General features: G+C 30.7%; 1 protein-coding gene across 3 annotated transcripts in view; it reads left to right on the plus strand.

Annotated features, from left to right (window-relative positions):
• The first annotated feature begins 3,669 nt into the window (after window positions 1-3,669).
• The window catches only part of LOC148604040 (centriole and centriolar satellite protein OFD1-like), a 35,021-nt gene continuing 15,464 nt past the window's right edge, over window positions 3,670-23,226 (plus strand). For all 3 annotated transcript variants that reach the window (XM_088548077.1, XM_088548075.1, XM_088548076.1), the window contains exons 1-19: window positions 3,670-3,947; window positions 9,170-9,370; window positions 9,788-9,856; window positions 10,196-10,226; window positions 11,699-11,803; window positions 12,761-12,903; window positions 13,230-13,319; window positions 13,651-13,734; window positions 14,049-14,155; window positions 14,895-15,014; window positions 15,415-15,488; window positions 15,788-15,879; window positions 17,548-17,625; window positions 18,030-18,097; window positions 18,781-18,824; window positions 19,917-20,068; window positions 21,002-21,113; window positions 21,540-21,579; window positions 21,932-22,292. In XM_088548077.1, the coding sequence (XP_088404203.1) occupies window positions 3,852-3,947; window positions 9,170-9,370; window positions 9,788-9,856; window positions 10,196-10,226; window positions 11,699-11,803; window positions 12,761-12,903; window positions 13,230-13,319; window positions 13,651-13,734; window positions 14,049-14,155; window positions 14,895-15,014; window positions 15,415-15,488; window positions 15,788-15,879; window positions 17,548-17,625; window positions 18,030-18,097; window positions 18,781-18,824; window positions 19,917-20,068; window positions 21,002-21,113; window positions 21,540-21,579; window positions 21,932-22,292 (2,067 nt within the window). In that variant the 5' untranslated portion in view covers window positions 3,670-3,851. The remainder of the gene's footprint in view (window positions 3,948-9,169; window positions 9,371-9,787; window positions 9,857-10,195; window positions 10,227-11,698; window positions 11,804-12,760; window positions 12,904-13,229; window positions 13,320-13,650; window positions 13,735-14,048; window positions 14,156-14,894; window positions 15,015-15,414; window positions 15,489-15,787; window positions 15,880-17,547; window positions 17,626-18,029; window positions 18,098-18,780; window positions 18,825-19,916; window positions 20,069-21,001; window positions 21,114-21,539; window positions 21,580-21,931; window positions 22,293-23,226) is intronic.

Raw genomic sequence — 23,226 nt, forward strand, 5'->3', positions numbered from 1 at the left:
GATTTTTTAATATAAGAAATGGATTTGTCATATTCAGTTGTGATTTTTTAGTATTAGAAAATCATTTTGTAATATTAAAAATGTGAATGATTTTCTAACATTATAAATTCATTTTATAATATTACATATTCATTTTCTAATATTACAAGTTCATTTTCTAATATTACAAATTCAATTTGTAATATTACAAAATGTGTGATATTTTATAATATTACTAAATCAGGAATTTGTAATATTAGAAAATGAATTTTTAATATTACAAAATGAATTTCTAATATTAAAAAATCTTTTCTAATATAAAAAAATGATTTTGTAATATTAAAAATTCATTTTCTAATATTACAAAATATTGATTTTTGTCCACTTTGGCTTGCCATATACATTGTATTATTATTATTATTACACTATATTTGTATAGCACATTATATAATTGTACAATTACTCTAAGAGCTTTACATGTTAAAACATATGAAATACATTCACAATATATCTATATATAAAAATGAATAGCATATATAACAATTTTGAGCACAATTGCATAGATAAAATTATTAAGAGGATACACATTAAAAATAATCAAATGAAAAACCACAATGAATAAAATCAATACTTGAGTCCAAAAATAAATTAAGTAAAATGTTTTAAAATGAACAGAATATTACCAACATGTCATGTTGAACATTACCTTAACTTAAAATGCAGAGAAATTTTAATAAAATTTTAAATGGCTGAAAACAGTGAAATTAGATTTATATTTGACAAAAAGTACAGAAGGCGTGAATTAATCTATAAAAAGTAAGGCAAAATAAAAGCTTAAATTAAATGCTTGCACAACCTAAATATTAATGTTCAAAATTTATGCAATAAAAATATTAAAATAATCACTTAGATAAAAAATCTTTAGATTAGGAAAGTTCATTCAAGGGCGACAACTAAAAAATAAAAATAAAAAGTAAAGGTCTCACTAACCACTTCCGGGTCAAATGGCCGACCCCCACCCTTGTGTAGTACCAAAAACACACTGAACCTACACCTATGCATTGTAAATGCATTATTTGTGTGTATTCTGATTAAAAGCAGTCAAAATAAAGCTGAGAATGTGTACTTTAAAACCATATATGTAATTTACTACAAAAGTGCATGAATATTGTTTACATGTGTGAGTAATTTGCCTCCATGCTGTCAGTTAGTTGTCCTGGGAATTCACAGTGAAACTTTGAAAATTACTTTTTTAACATTTAAAGTAATGGAAACGTTAGAAGTGGTTAATGTGACCAAATGTCTGAAAAGCGAATTTAAATAGGTGAGTTTTAAGGCCTTTCTTACGCGATCTATGTGATTTCTTGAATTACCCGTAGTTTTCCATCTGTCAGCTGATATGTGGCAATTATAAAGCATTTTGAAGGAATAATCAAGGGAACCAAGGTTATAGCGGTAATCAAAAGAATGTAATTCAGGGACAAAGACCAGACATGGAAAACAGACATACACAACAAAGAACATAAAGTAACTAAAATCATACATACAAAGGAACATAAGTAAATGAGCAACTCGGACTCCACTAAAAACTGGGAGCATGGATCCTCTGCTTTTCTAGAAACACCCGCCGAGTTGCTCATAAAAAGTCAAGTCCGGGGTAGACGAAAGAGGAAAGAAAAACTAGAACACGTTGAACAAATCAGTTTGAAATCATGGCGCAGATGGATACACCGTAACGATCCACGAGTTCAAGATGACGACCATAAAACTTGTGTAGTGATGACTTCAATCTTGTAGCAACATAACCCTGTTCCAGAAACCTATTTGTTAGAATTCTAGCGCGATACAAGAAGTCTGCGTAGTTTCAGCAAACTCTGGCATAACGTATGAGTTGTGATATGAAAACTCCATACACAGGTGCTAAAGGGATATTGGGCTGGCTTCAAAGTGTCTGAAGTATCCTTTATCTCAAGTTCTTTGGGCTACATACGATGTATCAAATCCCTGAAATTAGGATTGTGTAAAGATAATACGTCATCTATATAGCAGAAACTGAGATTAAAGGATCCAGCCAAACGATATTCTTTCTTTTGGATCAGATCAGCTATAAATTCAGCCTCATGAGAGTGAAGGAATAGGTCAGCAAGTACAGGAGCACAATTTGTTCCCATTGGAATGCCGATCGTTTGTTGAAAAATGCGTCCACCGCACTGGACACATATATTGTCGATAAAAATTCCAGCATTTTGAAAACATTTTCTTCTGTACATTTGGGAAATGATTTGAAATTATTTTTACAAAGTATAAGGAATCTCTATCAAGAACTATATATTTTATATTTGTATCTACCATTTTTTTAATGTATAATGTTTTTAAGTCGGTATTTTAACTGACTGTGGGGAATAGAAGTATACAGTGTTGAAAAATCATAGGTTTTAATGCTATTTTATTCTGATAATAGTCTTGAAATGATTGTCTCTAAAAGATCTTTCGATTTTTTTAGTATCCACATTGAATTAATACCACTGAGGGAGTAACAAGTGTTGTGGTAGAACTGCAAACCCTCTTTAACAGTTGTGAGAATAGAAGTTAAAAATTTTGGAAGAGGTTTGGTGGTACATTTTGCTATGAACGTTGTTTGTAGTTTGTATGGATTCTTGTGGAGTTTAGGAAATCAGTACATAGACGGTAAATCACAATAATCGTCTTTGTTAGAGAGACCAAAAGAGGATAGAACATATTTATGGTTTTCCACAATCTCTTCTTTGGAGTGTTGTAGCAATTAAGGTCTTATCACTGATATTATTTTCTAAGTCTACCTCTGATAATAAACATTGGATGTAAAACGTTTTGCAGACAAAAACAATGTTGTTCTGGGATTTTCTGCTGGTACGACAACATATTTGTCATGTATAGACAATGTTTTTGCTACATCTGGATCTTTGAAAACTGGTGCAGGCTTTGCACTCATTGACCTACTTAAAACTTTCATTCGTTTCAAAATTAAAGACCTCACGGCGTTTGAACCACTCTTACAAGTTATAATTCCAATTTATGGAGGAAGGACCTTACGTAGAAATTCGTTTGCGATGATGAATCTCCCGTAACGACGTGACCAGAAGGACCGTATTTGAATGGAGAGTTTTTGCAAGAACAGTCAGGTAGTTAAGCCTTGAAGTCATCAATCTCGAGGTTCTGCAATAGCCTTCTACAATTGAAAAAATTGAATGCAATAGATGAAGTATAGAAATATGAAATAGTCGGTATTGATTTGCCCTTGCCGCGGGGAAATTTTGTTGGTTACGTTTTTGTGAAATGAATTGCAACTATACCTCTGATGACAAACAATAGTGGACGAAATGATCGTTTTTCTTCATCTTGGCCTTTTACACAAACTGGTTTAAAGAGTCTGTGGAAACCAATATAAAAAAAATGATGTCAACAACATGGAAATGGAAAACATGGAAAAATTAAGAGTTTACAATATTTCAGAGTTCTGCTAAAAAAGGGAATGTACGAAAAAAGTTATATGAGCTGCTTGTTCTCACGGTCAACAAGGTAAACAATTATTTAAAGATCGACTGATTTGTCTTGGAAGTTTGGATAGACCGAGTTTTCTCTGGGTCGAGTTGTCTTTTAACCGTTTCAATAGCCAAAGCTGAATTTTCGACCAATCAAAACTTATGTTACATTTTCTCGTCAATGTAAACAAAGCGCTTGATTCGAACGTAAATATCTTAAAATGTGCAGAGATTTTTACACGATATTATAAAACTATTAGCGCTGATCATAGACAAAAATGACATCAATGTGGTAGTGATGTAACCCTCTTCTTCTCTTTTTGAATTGTCCATCTATTGACAAGATTGAGAATGGCAGAACATAAACCCGAATACCTGTCAGCTGAAGCACTAAGAAACAGGTTGTATCACAATCTTCGTGATAAAGGCGCCGTTGACAACATTAAGGTAATAAAAGTTATAACACAAGTTATATTCTTTAAATTATGATTCACTTTATACATATAAATTTGACAATACGTCTTCAATTTCTTAACAACCAATTAGTTTAGCCCTCCAGTTGACATGTTCTAACATGTTCCAATATTAACACTATCTGAAACTATATTTGTACATACAAGTTGTTTCCGCCACAGTATATTTCGTCCACATTTTTAAATTATTGTCCTCTGTTTTAAAGAGATCATGATTTTATTTTATATTAATATATGTTTTATTGATGTATCGATTCGTAAAGAATGTTTACATTGTGGTTTTAGAGTTGTTTGTATATGAGTGTCTCATAAGTCTAACAAGGATGGATAATGGATTTTTAAACGTATTTCCGTTGCCAAAAATCTAAGTCCGGTGTTTTTGTTCTCTGTATAAATTTAATGCATATTTGACATTAGAACATCACAATATTACCAAAATTTTCATTGAAGACAAAGTAAAATCACATAGGCTCTGTTTATGAGGCTTTGTTTTTCATTCTGGTTGAGATCGTTCTTTACAAAGATTTGCCGTTTGTATGTCATCAATTCTGTATAACATAAGACACTTTTCAACTCTAATAACCCCTTCCCCCCCCACAAAAAAAAGAAAAAGATGACAATGATAAATATATTCCATAGTGAAACCAATTAAATGTTAATTTACCTATGCTTTAATTGTATACATATTGAAAACTATGGCCAAAAAGTTCCATGGAGGAGATGACAAGAAAGCTGTACATATAGTGTGTTTTAAATGGTAGCTTGAATAACAGAAAAAAACATTGATATTAACTGAAAATCTCAATAAAAATAGGTTTTTTTGGTGGTATAATTGCTTACTCCATGTACAGTATACATGTATGTTAAATGGACATATATTTCATTTTCTGTATCTCACATTCCCAATACAAGATCCTCTGCATTTGCTGAAATGGAGTTCAAAAAGTATATAAAATATGAATTTTTTTTAGACTATGCCTATGATTGACGGAGCACAATGTTGTAAAAGACAAAAAAAGCACCTCCACACTTGTGTGATCTCTTAAGTTTTTACAAATGAGAAATCCAAGTAAAGTTTAGATATGTTTAATTTGTTACATTTGTATAAAGAGCTCAAAGTAAAAAATTCCAAACTTTTCCCTATGTGTTGTCTACTGTTTACAATGTTATCTGATACATGTAACTACATGTACTAGTGGAAAGATAACTGATACCTTTGGCTATTTATAAAGTATGTAGAAACATCTTTTTGGGGGTTTTTGATTTATTAAAATAACAAAAATAAAGAGTGTACTTTGCCGATTCATGCCTGGAACTTCCCTACTGTTTCTGAACACTATACAAAAATATAGTCCAAATGTAATTCCTTCTATATCATTCAGTGCATCTTAATAATCTGTAAATATGTTTATGGCAATTATTCATCTAAAAGTATTCTTTTACATGTATTTCTACAAATAGAAGTAAGATCTAGTTTTCAAATGAACTTTAGATTTGAGAGACTCCTTTATGGATGCTGTTTATTAATAAATTAGCATTTAGGGAATGAAGGTCTTTCAATAATGTTCCAGGAAGCAATAAATGTGCTAAGCATTTTTCCATTTAATTCAATTGTCAGTCAAAATCTCCATCCTATCATCAGTTTTTTTAGGACCAGTGATTTTAACCAAGTAAAATTGGCAGGAAAATTCAAATTGATAAAAAGGTGTCTAGTTTTGAAAATTTTAATGTGTTGATCAAGGAAGTTATTTTCTTAAATGAGACATGACACAAAAATTTATTTTTTAAATTTTTTGTTTTATTTGATTTATTACACTTTATATATACAATCAAAACATCCCTTGTAGTCACTTTTATCATTTAATTGGACATAAATTGATTCAAAATCAACAATGACCCAAGCCATCCGAATTTTAATTAGTTATGTGGTCACGTTACTGTGTTACGTCATTTTTTCTCAATTCATAGATGGAGTGGTTGAAATGCATGGGGCATCTGCATTTGTTACATGATTTCTACAATTGAAAGTGAAAATATTGAAAGTTTTGGTTTGCCAGTAAATATATACATACAGTAGTATCAATATAAACCACTTCGAGAAGAAAACAATAAACATTGTCAGAAATATTTAACTATTACATGTATGACGACTAGACTATCCACAGTGACACACACCAATTCAGTTCCAAGGTTACATATAGAAATATTTCATTATGTTCTGTCATGTAAGATCGAACTTTTTACATAATATAAATTAAATTTATCTTCTAAGATTTAAACAGTTCCGATCTTGATCTTTAATAAAATATTGATTTCACTCCTTTTTTTACGGAACGTTACTCCTGACAAGTGTACCAGTACCAGGAAGTGTAATATACAAAGTCCCTGCAAGTACAGAGGATAATATGAACATGTTCAATTTTCATTAGTTTTTGATAATTTTATTTGATAACCCAAAAAGGTTTCGTGATGGAGCGTCCTCGTGTTCTAAATCTTTTTTGCTTAAAACTAAATATTTTAACTGACTTATAAATTAATACTTTCATACCAGAAAAGCTCCCTTTAACTGACCTATGGTCACCTATTATATACTGCATATTGTGTAAAATTCTCCTTGTAATTTGTTTTATTTCAAAATCTGTAAGACAAAAGAATTTCCAATTATTGTCAAAGTCATACCCCTGCATTGACACCTGTGTCACAGGTCACCGAACCATATAAAGATAAAAGAAGCTACCCGTGCTATCTCTGGGTCATAACTACATGTAAGTCTACCAGGCTTGTTTATTAATATAACCCATTGGCAAAGAACGATACACAGTGTCACTGTTTTAGTTGTGCCCTCCAGTTCAAGTCCTAAAAATAGTGTGCAAAATAGTTGTTTATTCACCAAGCCTAATGTATGCCTAATGAAAATGAAAAGTTGACAGAAAACAAGTAGAACTTTAGCCTTCTAAACATGATTATTGCACCCATACAATGTACACAGATCAGTGGACCACACTGCATCATATAGACAAGCTATTTTCAAAGATGTATTAATTTTTTCAGGCACATGTATACATTTTCAATGTACCATATGGAGATTGAGAACCAATGACATAGCATTTCCATATATGGTAATTGAGCTTTACTTCTGGTTTTCATTTATGCATATTAATTAGCGCTTCGTGAGAACACACATAAATCCTTCCAACTTTATTTAGCGCTAACCTGATGAGAAAATGTTTGTTACTCTCGTATCTAAACATACTGTAGTTTAATAAATATAAATGTTTATAAAATGATATTTTTTATGTTATGTCTTCTTTAAGCTAAAATTTGTTCCATTTGAGCATACATTGTAATTACAGTGTAAGATTAAATTCTGTTGAAATACTTTTAAATATGGTTGCAAATTAACTTTGGACAGGTTTAAAAAGTGGGAAAAAGGTAAAACAGGACAAAAGGCGTATGTTCAGAAAAAAAGGTAATACAGAGCTCAAATTCTTGCAGATTTTGAAAATAACATGTTAATGTCAACCTTTAGATACTGTAATATCATTAATAGTGTATGGTATCAATTATGTATTTATAAGTAGTTATCAGATAAAAAAAACTTCTATGAACAGTATCTGAAGGTTGACATTAATATGTTCCTGTGTTAAATAAATTATTGCAGTGTACTGCTATACCAGACCTCTCATTCATTAGCAACAAGAAGTGAAAAGAAACTGGAAGAAGTTCAGTAGAAGCAAAAAATGAATATAGTGAATAAGGTCATGAAAATAGGTAGAACAAAAATAAATGCTTAAGAAAAATTAAATAGAATGAAAGGAAAAGGTGAGTTTGAGATGATAAAATAGTAAAACTAGGTACATGAAATAAAAATGAAAATCAAGTAAAATACTTTGAACAAGAAATTGTTGAGAATGTTTAAGCTCACCTGTACATGATGTTATAATGAAAAAAAAATAAAAGATTCCTTTGGAAAAAAGACAAGTTATAATTATATAAAAAAATCAGTTTAGAATGGAAGCATACATGTACATGTATGTTACATAAGTGACAAGAAAATGTTAAAAATACAACTATCAGCATGAAAAGTATGAAAATTAACAAAAATATTTAAACAAGCAAAAGGTTTTAAGTTATACATTGAGAAGATGAAAGATTCACTGGAATATAATTTAAAAAATAGATATATCTGTAATAATGATAGGCTATTTTTTGAAGGTTTAATGGGTTTTGACAAGTTTAATTGATTATAAAGAAATAGAAAGGCCAATAAACTATAAATAAATTCAGAAGGTATGATTTGCTCTGACTCTAGGGTACACAGCTTTCATATCTTTACAATTTCAATTGTTTACGATGTTCATTTATTGTAAAGGTTGACTGTTATTCCTAACATGAAGGACTGAAGGCAATAGGATGCATATTGTCTATATATTTAATTTTCTTTTACCACTTAATTTTGTTCCACCTTTGATAGAAAAAAATCTTCTTGATGCTATTTCATTGTTTCTTTTCACTATACTTCTCTCTATGATGCCCTGCTGAATATTATCAAAGATTCACATTTTGATGGCATGTAAATAATATAATTAGTGTTGTTCAGTTGGTTAGAATTATCAATAGATTATCTTTTATTATTGGTTAGTGGTAACCGACCGATTATCCATTGTAATCGTTATTGTTGGTTAGTGGTAACCGACCAATTATCCATTGCAGTCGTTATTGTTGGTTAGTGGTAACCGACATATTATCCATTGTAATCATTATTATTGGTTAGTGGTAACCGACCGATTATCCATTGTAATCGTTATTGTTGGTTAGTGGTAACCGACCAATTAACCATTGTAATCATTATTGTTGGTTAGTGGTAACTGACTGATTATTCTACATCTATATCCTATGCTAAAAACTAATTACAGTTTGGCATATTTTTTTTTTCACGACTCCATTGAAGAACAACTTTAAATCCCTTTTGAAGTGGAAATGTTGATCAGTAGAATAGAAATGATGTCCCAGCTTATGATCTACTATAGCTACATGTGTAAGAAGGAAAAGTTAATATGAAGAGTGAGCAGTGATTTTGACAGATAACTGGTTACTGAAAATCTCAGTTGATAAATCACATCTAGCAGGTGAATCAACCGATTTGAGACTACACCATGAAATACATGTATTATATCATGTTTTTTAATGTTATAGAGCCAATTGCGAAATAGGATAGTAGAGGAACTTCAGCAGTCATACCAAGGACATCTGTCAGTGAGAGATCTGAAGCTACCAGAAGAAGAATCATTACTTCACAGAGCAGCTAATAGTTTAGTTGCTGATCATCTTCGCAGTTGCCAGTATGATTATTCTTTCAGTGTATTTCTACCTGAGAGCCGGACTGCCAAGGACAAGGTAAGTAAGGTTAAAGGTCATTTAGACTTTTGAATGATCAGTTATTGTTCTTTATTTGTGAAATTTTTGAGACGTTTAAGAATAAACAAGGTTACATGAACATGATTGAAAATCTTTCTGATTGTCGAAATGTGCCTAGACTGCATGATCTATTAGACTGAATTCCTTTTGTCCTGTATTTTTTTAACAATTGAATTGAAATGTCTGGCTGAAACAAATTGTAACTTTTTTTAAAGGGGATTGAAAAATTCTTGATTGGTCTGACATATATTCCAAACATCTGGTGGTTTAGCATTTCGTTTGATTGGACTCATCTGTGATGTACTTTCAAAGTGAAAAGAAAAAATGTTATCTGACAAAAACTATTGCACCATTGGTATTAAATATTGTTGTGAACTCCATATCTTCTTTTTATAGATCTTTGCCACAGAAGACATTCTACAGTTACTTGGGATTAGCCCATCATCAAGACTATATAAGAAAATGGTAATCACTTTATAGACTAAGCTTAAATATTGCAAAAAATTACACACAAAACCATAGTCAGCAGTACATGTATATGATATCATTGTTCTGTTTGTTATGGTGTTGAAATTATATAAAGTGATTTGATATTTTCAAAATTAAATTTTCATAGATCATAGCAAATTATCCATGATGTGATAACGTAAATATCTAACCGTCCAAGAAGTACATAAAATAGCCATAGCATAGAGAAATATATATGCACTATGTCAAAAAATATTTGATCTGTTCCAGTAAATTGTCCTTCAATATTTTATCATAATTTCACATAATTAATTGATCTTCTTATTTTTAATTCAGGTTTCAGGCAAAAGGGATCAAATGAAGAAAGGTACAATATAGATAAGCTATATTCATGTGATTATTATAATAAAAAAATAAAACATTTATCCTGCAATGAGGTTATTTGTTAAACGAATAAAGGTATACAGTTATTTTTTTGCTGTATTCGTACATTAGCAGGTTATCGACTTTCTGGCTCCTCCCGCTCACATGATCGGCGGAACTACTTTTTTCTGGTATGCATAAATTAATCATGGCCGCCACCATAGAAACGATATAAACAAATTGCAATTGCGTATCTGGTTAATCTTTTTTTTTCGCTGTTTTGTTTCGTTTTCACTTTTTTACCTGAAGGAAATAAAAGATTTTATGTAAACCAAATAATGGTTTTGTTTGTATTTTTTTCACCGCCATATATATGGCAAATCCCAAATCTAGTTCAGATTTGATTCATTATCAGTTTGCAGACGACTTCCTCTGTCATTTCAGTCATGTTGGACTCGGAGCCAGAGTGTCCGTCACAATTTAACATAAACTGGTCCCCACTTTAAGAAATTGAAGCATTACAATATGATAAAACTCTTGAAGAGACAAATGACCAGGAAACTGTAATGCTCTTGGATTTATTTCTGCCTAAAACCCAAAATAATGAATAAGGAACACTACATTATAGATCTGCCCATACAACTGCCTCCTCTTCTTCAAAAATCTCAAACAAATATTTCAAATCCCAAAGAAATTAGTGTATAAATTTCACCCCTGAAATCTACTGCCATATACCAAACAGAAACAAGACAAGTCAGCTTCCACCTTCCTTGCGAAGTTCAAAACCTTAATGATCTTAAAATCGACTTCACATCTTTTAAAATATTTGTATTTATTGTTCATTTTACTTATTTGTCTCTTAGAATTAAATAAATTTTGATACATTACTTATTTTCTTCAGACAGCTTTGACGGATTATATGGTGCGGATTAAATCTCAATGTTTACTGAGTCATGTGCCATGTACCATGTGTATTAATTTTTTTCTTCCGGTTTAAGGATCGGGGCTCCTCAGGGGATATCATTTTAAAATTTTATTTTAAAAATGTACACATGCACAAAACTATTAATATAACAGGATAAAAACAATATAGGTACATTGTCGAAAATTATTGAAGATATGTGTATTCGGCTTGGAACGGGGGAAATAGCTTGGCAGAGCCTCGTATTTCCTACCTGTTCCATCGCCTCATTACATATCTTCAATAATTTTCGACAATGTACCTATATTGTATATGTAACTAGGAATTTCTTCATTATAGATTTGTGACCTTTAGAACCAAACAGATTTAAATTCAGATTTTCAGAACTATCAAGCTTTACTTAAATATTCATTTAGAAAATGTTTAGTTTATCTCATATCTGTTGTTTATAACATCACTCTTTTCACTTATAACTATTTTATATACAAATGTACTCTTGCTTTGCTAATTTTGCAAAAACACATTGTATTTGAATTATTTGAATAATTTTGTAGGATTTTTATGGCAGCTTTTATGTGAGTTATCTGCCCTTCATTCTAATGCTGTACATGAAACAGGAGTCCAGACTGATGTGAGAGTATCACCAGTTTCTTCTCTTGGTAAGTTTTTACGTTACCAGTTAGTTGTGACTTTCCTGACAGATTTCATAGTATCACCACTGTATTTCACATGTTATCAGTTAGTTGTGACTTTCCTGACAGATGTCAGAGTATCACCAATGTCTTTTCTTGGTAAGTTTTCACTGGAGTTGAATGAGTGTTACTTTCACTGACTGACTTTAAATGGTGCAAGTACACAATCATCATTAACCACAGTAATTTTTGACACAAAATACAATACTGGAATAAGATATGACAGAATTGAAGTACACAAAATACAATACCAGAATAAGAAATCACAGAATTATTTTAAAAAGTATAATTTTTATTTACACTTGATTTATAAAACCATTTAAATCAAAGAAATGGACACTTAAACAAGGAACTAAAAATATAGATAATGAATTGAGCCATTTGAATCCATTTGGATGGTAAGCATATTTGAAGTATTATTCTTACCTCAACTAAGGGAGAACAGGGAAGTGGGTAGTCTGACTTTCATTGATTAAAACACCAATGGAAAAAAAATGATTTTTTTTTCAAATGACCCATGCATCTTTACATTTTAGATATATGAACCAAAATAGGTTATTTAAGCTATATATTTTTTTAGACCTTTATTTGAGTATTGTTCAAAATCTAATTTAAAAGTCCATTATTTTAATGATTTTCTTCATTGCAGATTATGAAATATTGAATACTCTATTAATTAACAGAACATCAGAGATTTCACTGGTAGACTCTTTTCAGTGAAAATGTTTTTTTGTTTTGTTTTGTTTTGTTTTTTTTTTAAGGCGCTTTCCTTGATAATGCATTGTAAATTAAGCATATTAAATGTCTAAATTTTAATGAGGTTAGTTTATTAAAGATTGACCTATAAACTATATTTGAGGAAATTTAATTTTAAAAAGTTGATAAAGGTCCTATCTTACGTAGTCTGTGGATAATGTATTACAGATGAAAGATTAAATGGAGTAGATCAGTTTTATTCTTCAAAGAGAGATGAGAATTTTAGAACAAGTGTCACTGCAGTAGAAGATCGTCTTATGTCCTTTCAGAAACAGTTAGAGGAACGATACAGACAAGATCTAAAACTGGAGGTAAGAATTAAATGTGCCCAATTATAAACAAGAAGTAAAGGTGGTCAAAAGTCATCATCCACCTACAAGTTACTGTCATGTCAAAACATGAGAATTAATTCCCATTAAACATCTGAGGCACCTCCAAATTACATTTGTTCCTCATACATGTGTGTTCTTTAAAGATCAAATCCCAAATACCAACAAAAGTTTATTATTTATTAGATACAACTACATTTGAATTTCTTAATTATTATAATTAGTGTAATAGATTTAGCAAATTTTATGACATTTTATATGCCATCTACTTTATTATTGTTTATGATATAGTGGTTCTGTAACTTTAGCTTGCTAGAATGAAAGATAATGAGATTGCAAGGATTAAAATGGAAGAAAAAGAAAGTTCAAGAAGAGAATTAGAACAGCTCCGACGAGAGGTACAAATACAACACTTTGTGTCTTGTAATTGTGTGTACTCCTTAACTGCACACATATTTTAATATATAGCTCTTAAGTTTGAAGATGTTATTTTTAGTCCAATTTAGTGAGATGAAGTGACTTGCAAATCTCCTTCACAATGTTGGATGTTTGAATTATCATGTTAAAAACTTTCTTCGTATTGTCCTTCGTCAATAGACATTTTGACTGATTTAAGGCATTTCTAAGCTGTTAAAATTCATATTATGATTGGTAATGTTATATCCTTATTGAATAGAACTTTTCATAGTGTTTCTGTCAAATTGAACAGTACATGATTTATTTGAACAGTTGGAAAGACAATACCAAACTAAGATGGATGCTGTTTTACTGAAGGAAAGAAATACTATGGAGAGAATACAAGCTGAACAAACGGTAATCCATTGTCCAACTCATCCCAGTTTTATCACATGTAGGGATACATTAAAATAAATTTTACCTTTATTGTACAGAAAGTATTTTCTCTGAAGTGAAACAAGACAACCATTAACATTGTAGTGAAAGGGAGATAACTAATAAAAAAATATCATATTCATAAGAAATCTCAAATGGAAAATTTCGACTAAATTTTTCTACTGAAAATTTACCCACCAGATTGCTTGTAATCAGACCCAGATTTGAATAGGGATTTACATGTAAATCCAAAACATAATTTTATGCAATAAAAAGTTTATCATGTATGTAAACAGATGCATGACAGAGAGATCTACACACAGAGGCAGTCATTACTGGATGAGATAGAAATCTTACGGAAACGTGAGGCTGAAATCAAAAGGGAGGATGAAATGAATCGAAGGTATTTTATATCTTATTGAAGGACCTGTATAAATAGCACAAATTTAATCATGTATGTCTTATTTTAAAGTTTTCTGCCTTCTGTAGTTTAATAACATTTAGTGACAGGTCTTTACTAATAACAAATTTTGTACATATTCTTATAGTTTTTAAAGATTATATTTATTATTTTCTACTGTGAAATATGACAATAGGAGATGTGGGATTGCCAATGAGTCAGTCATCCACCAAAAGCCAAGCAACAAACAGTGAAAGAACTTTTATTCATGGGAACCAATTTTTGTTGTTCAGAGAAAAAATGTTAGTTGATTCTTGAATATGTTGATTTGAGAATTCCATCTTACAAATGAATTTGAAATTTCCTTTTCATTGGAAATAAATTTTGTGGTTTACCAAATCCACCAAAATCATGAAAATTTAGACCCCATGAACAATAATACTTTCACAGTATATGAACATGAGAGTATATTCCAAAGAAGTTCCTTAGCAATATTTATCCATTTGTATTATTTTCAACAATAATTTCAAGTGAATTGTAAGTTAAATGGGAAACTTGAAATATGTTTTCTCAGCATCATAAAATGATTGCTTTACTTAAAGTAAAAATGAATATGAATGTAATGTTGATGTGAAATCTATATGAACAATAATCAGTAAAATCTTAGCATGTAGACTACTTCAGTTGATAACACAGAATGGTCTCATTCATGGTTAAACATCAAGTACAAATTATTTTACAGAGAATCTAAACTGAATGATGACAGAGTTAAGGCTAAGGAAGAGGCTGTACGACATCGTGAACAACAAGTGAAAAAATTAGAGATAGAATATGAACAGCGACTTCAGAACGAAATGACCAAGTATGTTTTATCCTTATTTCCTTGTTTTTGATATACTCCAAAATCTTATAATTAATCTGTGTTTTAACTGTGTGATAGATTTTGTAACAGATACAAACAAACAAATGTCCATAATTTGCTGAAATACTTACATAATTGGAGCTTTAGTGTGGACTTACAGACCCAAATAAAAGAAGTATATGAATGTAATCTTTAATTTTAATTTCACAGAGGGTAACATTACCTTATATATATAGAACTATGACAATCACAGAGGGTAACATGACCTTATATATATAGAGCTATGACAATCACAGATGGTAACATTACCTTATATATATAGAACTATGATAATCATTGAATAAAATCATCCTTTATTTTCATATCAGGTTTAATTATGTATGAAACCTGTATATTACAGATTCAAAGTAGAAGAACAAGCTAAATACATGGAGAGAGCCCAGAACTTAGAACTAAGAGAAACAAGGGTCAAAGGTTAGCAAGATATGGTGTTGGTTTAATGCACTTTTCTTGAGTGGGGGGCATAGGTTCAATACCCAGGCAAATCATGCCAAAGATTTTCAGTTTGATATTACTAATTGTCCTGATAAATATGTATGGAGTGACAACAGAATGTGTCATTTGAGTGATATATCTTCTTGTGATCTATGGCATGTAATTCATGCACATGATAGTTAAATTTAGTTACTTCAGGAGATTGATTTTTGTTTAGACACTTTCATTTTCTTTTTTTTATTTTCGAATAAAATTCATAAAGAAATGTCTTATTACAGATGAAGAAAGAAGAGTTGGAGATGAAAAGGACATGTTACAAGAAATAAAAGATCAGTTGAAAGATAAAACTATCAGAGTCAATGATTTAGAGGTTTGTACTAGGGAGTCAATGGTTTAGATGTTTGTACTAGGAAGTCAACAATTTAGAAGTTTGTACTATGGAGTGAGTGGTTTAGATGTTTGTACTAGGGAGTCATTGGTTTAGATGTTTGTACTAGGGAGTCAATGATTTAGAGGTTTGTACTATGGAGTTAATGGTTAAGAGGTTTTTACTAGGGAGTCAATGATTTAGAGGTTTGTACTAGGGAGTCAATGATTTAGAGGTTTGTACTATGGAGTTAATGGTTAAGAGGTTTTTACTAGGGAGTCAATGATTTAGAGGATTGTACTAGGGAGTCAATGATTTAGAGGTTTGTACTATGGAGTTAATGGTTAAGAGGTTTTTACTAGGGAGTCATTGATTTAGAGGTTTGTACTATGGAGTTAATGGTTAAGAGGTTTTTACTAGGGAGTCAATGATTTAGAGGATTGTACTATGGAGTTAATGGTTAAGAGGTTTTTACTAGGAAGTCAATGATTTAGAGGATTGTACTAGGGAGTCAATGATTTAGAGGATTGTACTAGGGAGTCAATGATTAAAGGTTGATACTAGGAAGTCGATGGTTTAGATGTTTGAACAAGGAAGTCAGTGATTTAGATGTTTGTACTAGGGAGTCGATGGTTTATATGTTTTTACCAGGGTGTCACTGGTGTAGAGGTTTGTACTAGGGAGTCAATTAGAGGTTTGTACTATGGAGTCATTGGTTTAGAGGTTTATACAAGAGAGTCTGTATTTTAGAGGTTTGTACTAGGGAGTCTATGATTAAGAAGACTGTACTAGGGAGTCGGATGATTTAGAGGATTGTACTAGGGAGTTGATGGATTAGAGGATTGTACTATTGAGTCGGATGATTTAGAGGATTGTACCAGGGAGTTGATTTGTACTAAGGATTTTTTTAACTTAGTATCACTTGATAGGTCTATAAATCAAACACTGCATGTGTATACTTTTTCTAACTCATTTTACTATAATTCTTTTGATTTCATTATTATGAATGTACAATGTCTACACCAGCAAGTATGAAACAATGTGTAAAGATATATTTTTGAAAATATTTGCCAAGACTTTTTTTTATTGATCAAGAATAAAAATCAGAGATTTTATGACAACCAGATACTGTTGTAGTTCTGGCATAAATGGTGCCTTTTTGAATTTGCCATAATTTGTAACTTATAATTTAATTATCTTGGTTTTAGAATTAATCTGATGATTTAAAATTAAAAAATCTAGTGTTTTTTGTGTATTTCTAATTTTAAAATATCATGTTCATGAAGTGTTGACTGCCCTTGTGTATAACTTTTTAACAGTAATATTTCATTTATTTGCAAATTGTTCGTTACAAATTGCATCAGGATTCCAAGCATATTCTGATGCTTCCTATTGTCGAGGGAAATAACTAGCTGCAAAGCAATACATAAAACAAAGAATTTTACCCTTGTGTATATTATACTACTGTCCTTGGAGAAACTTTGCGTTCTGTTCAAATTTGTTCCTTCCACTTACAATGTATACAAACAATGATAAGGACATTAAAACAATGCTGTAAACTTTGTGAATATCTTATTAAAAAATACCCTTTTCATCCAAAAAAAACTTCATTGAAAAAGTAGACATGTAAACTCAAAACTGTTTTATGTTAATATTTTGTTCTGTTTTCAGACCCAGTTACATGAAGAAAGACATAGAGATATATCAGCCAGCAGACAGAATGAAATTCTCAATGCTAAAATCAGAGATGTGTGTATTATATCTTAGGAAAGTTTTATGTTTGTAAAAGAATTAATTTCAAATACATTTGTCTTATTGTGGCCAAGAAAAGGAATTGACTCAGAAGTTTTAAATGGGAAGTTTTTATCCCCTCACCAATGTAGAATAATGTCTATACATTTTCTACCAGTGTTGTGAACACACAATTATCAACATCAAAACTTTTGTGCATACTTTTGCTTAACAATGACGATTATGGTCAGAATGATGGTTAAGGTAAGACTAGGACATTTTTAATTTCAAGGTAAAAGTTGAATGAATGCCAAGCTTTGCACTTTAGTTTATATGTTTGGAGATATCATTTATAGATGACTTTAAATCATACAAGTTGTTTTTGTATTTATTATTATTTCATATTAACCATATATATTCAGATGTCTGATTATAAAGTAATGAAAGAACAGAATGTTGTGATGAAGAATGAACTAGAGGCTCTCAGAACGTAAGTGTGTTTTCTATAATAATTCCTCAATAATTGTATGAGGAGGAAAGTATACTATATGATCCTTGTCTGTCAGTCTGTACGTTCTCTGCAAGTACTTGTAACAGTCGCTTTATACTTTGACATCAGCTTCATATAAGCATGCAATATCTTGGGTTTTATTTTTTAGACTTATGTGACGACAACTTCATGTTTGCAAAGTTGGCTTATATTTTGACAATATACAAAAGTTTTGTGCCAAATTCTTTTAATTGCCAAAATGATCATAATGATAAGGCCTGCAAATGTCTGCATTGAATCAAAGATGTCTAAGACTTCTTGTTAGAGTTCTTGCCCTTGAAAGGCAAAAAATGAGTTTTTTTTACAGTTTTTAGCCAATATCTTGAAAACTATGATAGAAAGAAATTTTTTATGCTGAAATGATCCTTATGATAAGGCCTACAAAAGTCTTCATTGGATAAAAAATGTCAGACAATTCCTTGTTAGAGTTATTGCCCTTGAAATGTGAAAAAAATGATGTTTTTATCAGTTTTCAGCCAATATCTTAAAACCTGTAATAGATAGATTGAAACTTTCGTTTGATTAAATGACCATTATGATTTGTCCTTCCTAATTCAATTTTTGAGTCAAAATTGTAGGACTACTCCTTGAAAGGCAAAAAATTAACAATTACCTCTTTGCAGGAGATTGTCAGAACTGCTTAATATGAATGAAAGAGAAAGAGGAAGTAAGTACAAAAATACATTAATCTGCATGGATGAAATTTATAAATCAAAACAATTTGTTAATGAAGGTTGGGCGGTAGTGTTTTATTTTAAAACTGGATCAAAAAATTTGTTTCTTTCTTTCTACCATGTGCTACGCCAAATAATTTTCAATAACCTTTCACCCCGAAGTCATGTTTGGTCATATATATTATGTAAGTATGCATAAAAAGTAGGGTTGGAAACGGTTAACTGGTTATCTGTCGGATGTACCAAATATCATATTCCAAAAACGTTCCTCAGTTAACCGTACATGTTTTGAATTTTTAGATTTTATTTTGCTGTTATTTTTAACAGATCATAGAAATATCCAAGCGCCGTTATCTAATTAATATGTGCAAAGGTTATTTGACCAGAGGCTTATTACAATATTAAAAGTTTTTTAATAGTTCTCAAAACATCTAATTAAAAATTGATTTTACGGCTTGGTTGTCTGAAATATTAAACAAATAAAACGCAAACTATGTGATTTTGAACTAGCATACACAGGCATGACAAGCAATATGCTAAATCATCTAATGTTGAAACACTCATCAGAATTTTTGCAAACCCTGGAAAAAGCAACACAGTGGTCAATGAACAACTTTGTGAACTCAACAAGGACACAAATATTTTCATCATTGTGATCTGAACTCGTTACAAATGCAATAGTTGCTATGATTCTACTGGATTATTTACCATTACACAATGTTGAGGTGCAAGTATTTTCATACATATATACTAGTTTATAGTTAAATCAACTTATACATGTTTTTTATATGTCAAACCAAACAGAAAACAATATGGTAAATAAATTTTCTGGTTGTAATTGCCTTGTTAACAAAATCTTTCAATTAACCAATAGAAAATTCTAACTATTAACCAGTTGGTAATTTCACATGATTTTGACAACCATAACAACAAAACATAAGCATTGATAGCTTGCACGTCACAACTGAAGTAATATTTAGTACAATATATAATTGGTTATGAGTTATCCACTCTTTTAAGAGCTCAAACTTAATGCTTGTGATCCTACTTCAATAAATGATTTTGTTCTCTTTAAATCGTAACAGGACAAGAAGAGCTATTAAGAGAGTTGAGAAGACCATCCCCAGAAACACTAATGTTACAGAGAGATTTAGAGAAGGCTAAAGAGAATTTACGATCAGAGCTGGTCATTGCTGGAAGTCAAAAAACACATCTAGAAAACAGACTTCAGGAAGAGGTAAAATAAGTACAATACTGTAGGAATGTACTATTACTCAATACTCACGTAGATCAGAAAGTAAATTTTATAATTCATTGATATTTGATTATTGCATATAAAATTTCACTCTAGTTCTTTAAAGATTGGTCAGCATTTCCAGTAAATTATGACTGAAGAAAATCTATTTTTGCCTAAGATTTAAAATTAATTTTTTATAAGCATTCCTTCATAAATAAGTTACAATAATTACAAATGCAGTAAGAATGGTACATGCTTCAGGGAATCGAGACTCCCATTTTTATTTCCGGGATTAGGTGTAAAAATTCTTGCCATTGAAATCCTATGGCGCCATTGCTAGTTGTATGACAGTGGTGTAATCCTGGAATGTATGGTAAACAGACTATTATCAGTGGAAAGATGAGAAATGCAGAGAATTCCATAAGTCAATCTGATGATTTACTGATATTACATAACTCAGGTAGCCCCAAGGCTATATTGGACAAAAAAATAATTGATAGTCAGTGAAGTAAAACAATTAAGAGTGACAGTTGTTGACTTGAAATATCCTATTCCCATGTGTCACTTGAACAATACTGAGATGAAACTCAGAGAAATATTCGTCCAAGGAAAATTTATTGTATGTTGGAATCTTAATTTCATGGTTCATTCAATAACCCACAAAAAGCACAAAATTACTACCTAACAAATAAAATGAATTGCCAGGTTTGGAATCAATATGTTGAAATGAGAAGCTATCAGTTATCTTTAATTGTCAACATTTCTTAAACTGTTCAAGTTCATATTACTATAACACTTAATTTTATCTATATTTATCCAGTGTCAACAACAGACAGAAACAACATTCTGTTTTCATTTTCTGGATTCAGTTAATGGTTAAACATTTAAAACTTCATTATGACATAGACTTCTATATTTGGTATCTATTTATAGATGGATAGAAACAGAGATCTGGTACGACGATTTGAGGAGCAGACTGGTACAATTAAAGAAATGAACAGGGAACTAGTAGATCTGAGGTCACAGTTAACTGTTACACATCAAGGTAAACATAGAAATATTCACTTTTTGACTTGAATTAGTATTGAGGTTCTCATGGAATATCATACTAACCATGTTCTTATTTCAAAGAACCAGTTTAAAAGAACTGGTCAACATCTTTTTTTGGAATAATAAGAATGCAGAAATTATATTAGAAAACATGATGGAGATCATTGTTAGTTCCAGCCTTAACCCAGTAGCACCAGATACTTAAACATGATGGAGATCATTATTACTTCCAGCCTTCACCCAGTAGCACGAGGTACTTAAACATTATTGATGTGGCTTCTACATCAAAGGTATTGTAAGAAAATGGAAGTAAACTGCTTGGATATGAGTTGAATATTTCGTACAAATAGGTAATACTACACATCCACCTTGCCAGGTTTAATATTTTGTGGATTTTGAAATGTTTCTTGTTTTATTTTAGCCCTGACCAATGAGGTGTATAGAAAGCCAGCAGATCAAGAGTAAGTCTCGGGTCATCTATACTTGTCAGAACATTAGGTGGGGTAATGAATGTAGAGCAATGCATCAAAGTTAGTAATATATTGCCATTATACAAAGTCCAAAAAAGTATCCATTCTAACTGCTCACAACTTTTGAAAAACATCTTTGGCATAATTTTGACCATTACAATTTTTTTTCGATGTTGGTAATGTTCATAATTAAATATGGATGATATTTGATTCTTTGTTTGTGTGTTATTTTTAACTGTTGATAAAAGTGAAAGTGATTACTGATATGAATTTTAGTATAGTAAATAAGATGTTACAAGTCTTAATTTATAGATTGTTAATGGTGCTCCTGTTATATTTTTAGTGCCCCTGGAGTATTTAGAGGATCCCATGCCATTCCCCATCCCAGGTCAGAGACTGATGATGATATTGATGATGATTTCCAAAGATTACCAGGTAGCCAGTTCAGCAGTAAACCAATCAGTCCACAACATCAGCCTAGAGTGGAATACAGTGGATTTTCTAGTTCTAAACATCAACCCAGATCTAATTATGGAGAAGATGATATGATTGCAGATATTGAAGCTGAGTTTGACCTGCCATCTACAAAACAGGGGAGGAAACTTTATCCAGCTTTTTCTGAAGATGATAGGTCTTCTACTGTTTCTGCAGATGTGGTTGCTGAAGTTAAATATAGACTAAAAAACTTAGATAGGGAAGCACAAGTAATTATACCAACATTTAACTAAATATTATCATAATAGATACAAGCTATGTAACATTTCCATTCTAGGGCTATAATTCAACAGATACAGTATAGTTTAGTATAGCTCCTTTAACGAATCATGCAGACAATAAGTACTTTATGCATATTTGTTTAACCTAAGGTTTTGCCTGCAAACCTTTTAGAATGCCCTATAGAAGAAGAAGAAGAACTGTTTATTCACCAATAAAGGGCCCATAAAGGGCATGATTACAATACAATTTTTTTTTACATACAACAGTTTTGATTGAACATATTATAATAACATATAATATCAACAGTTAATTTACAAACTAAATAATTGTCACATTTTTTTAGCTTTTACTTGCATTATGAGTAATACATCGTAGTAATCAGCACATAGTGTTTAGTTATCATACTGGCACATCTCAGTTTCATTTACAAAATTGGATTATGATAATGAAGATTATAATTATGATCATCAAATTATTATATGAATAAAGAATGTAAATGTATATTCACTTAAGGGCATATCTATTTGCAATAGTGATAATAATGCATTAAAAAAAATAAATAAATAAATAAATAAATAAATAAATAAGTAAATAAACGCAGTGGACATAATTCTCACTAGAAGCCTCCTTGTGCCCAGTGCAGAGAAGCAAGTCTTTTGAGTTGCTTTAAGACAAAGGACACCAAGGGATGGTGCTCTAGGTTTCAAGTATGAAAATTAAGGATCAAATTTGCATATACTGGGCTTTTAATTACCCAAAATTCTTACATTACATATTACAATATAAGCAGAAAAAGATATGGAAAGATATTAATGATAGATAAAAATAATAATAATAAATAGCATATACAAAAGGAAAAAAGAAAAATTATAATTTAAACACCACTTGATATAACAAGATCACTTAAACCAGATAAAATAA

The sequence above is a fragment of the Perna viridis genome, chromosome 10 (genome assembly GCF_037379345.1).
Source record: "Perna viridis isolate PV_CMFRI_1.1 ecotype Kerala chromosome 10, ASM3737934v1, whole genome shotgun sequence".
NCBI classification, from domain to species: Eukaryota; Metazoa; Mollusca; class Bivalvia; order Mytilida; family Mytilidae; genus Perna; species Perna viridis.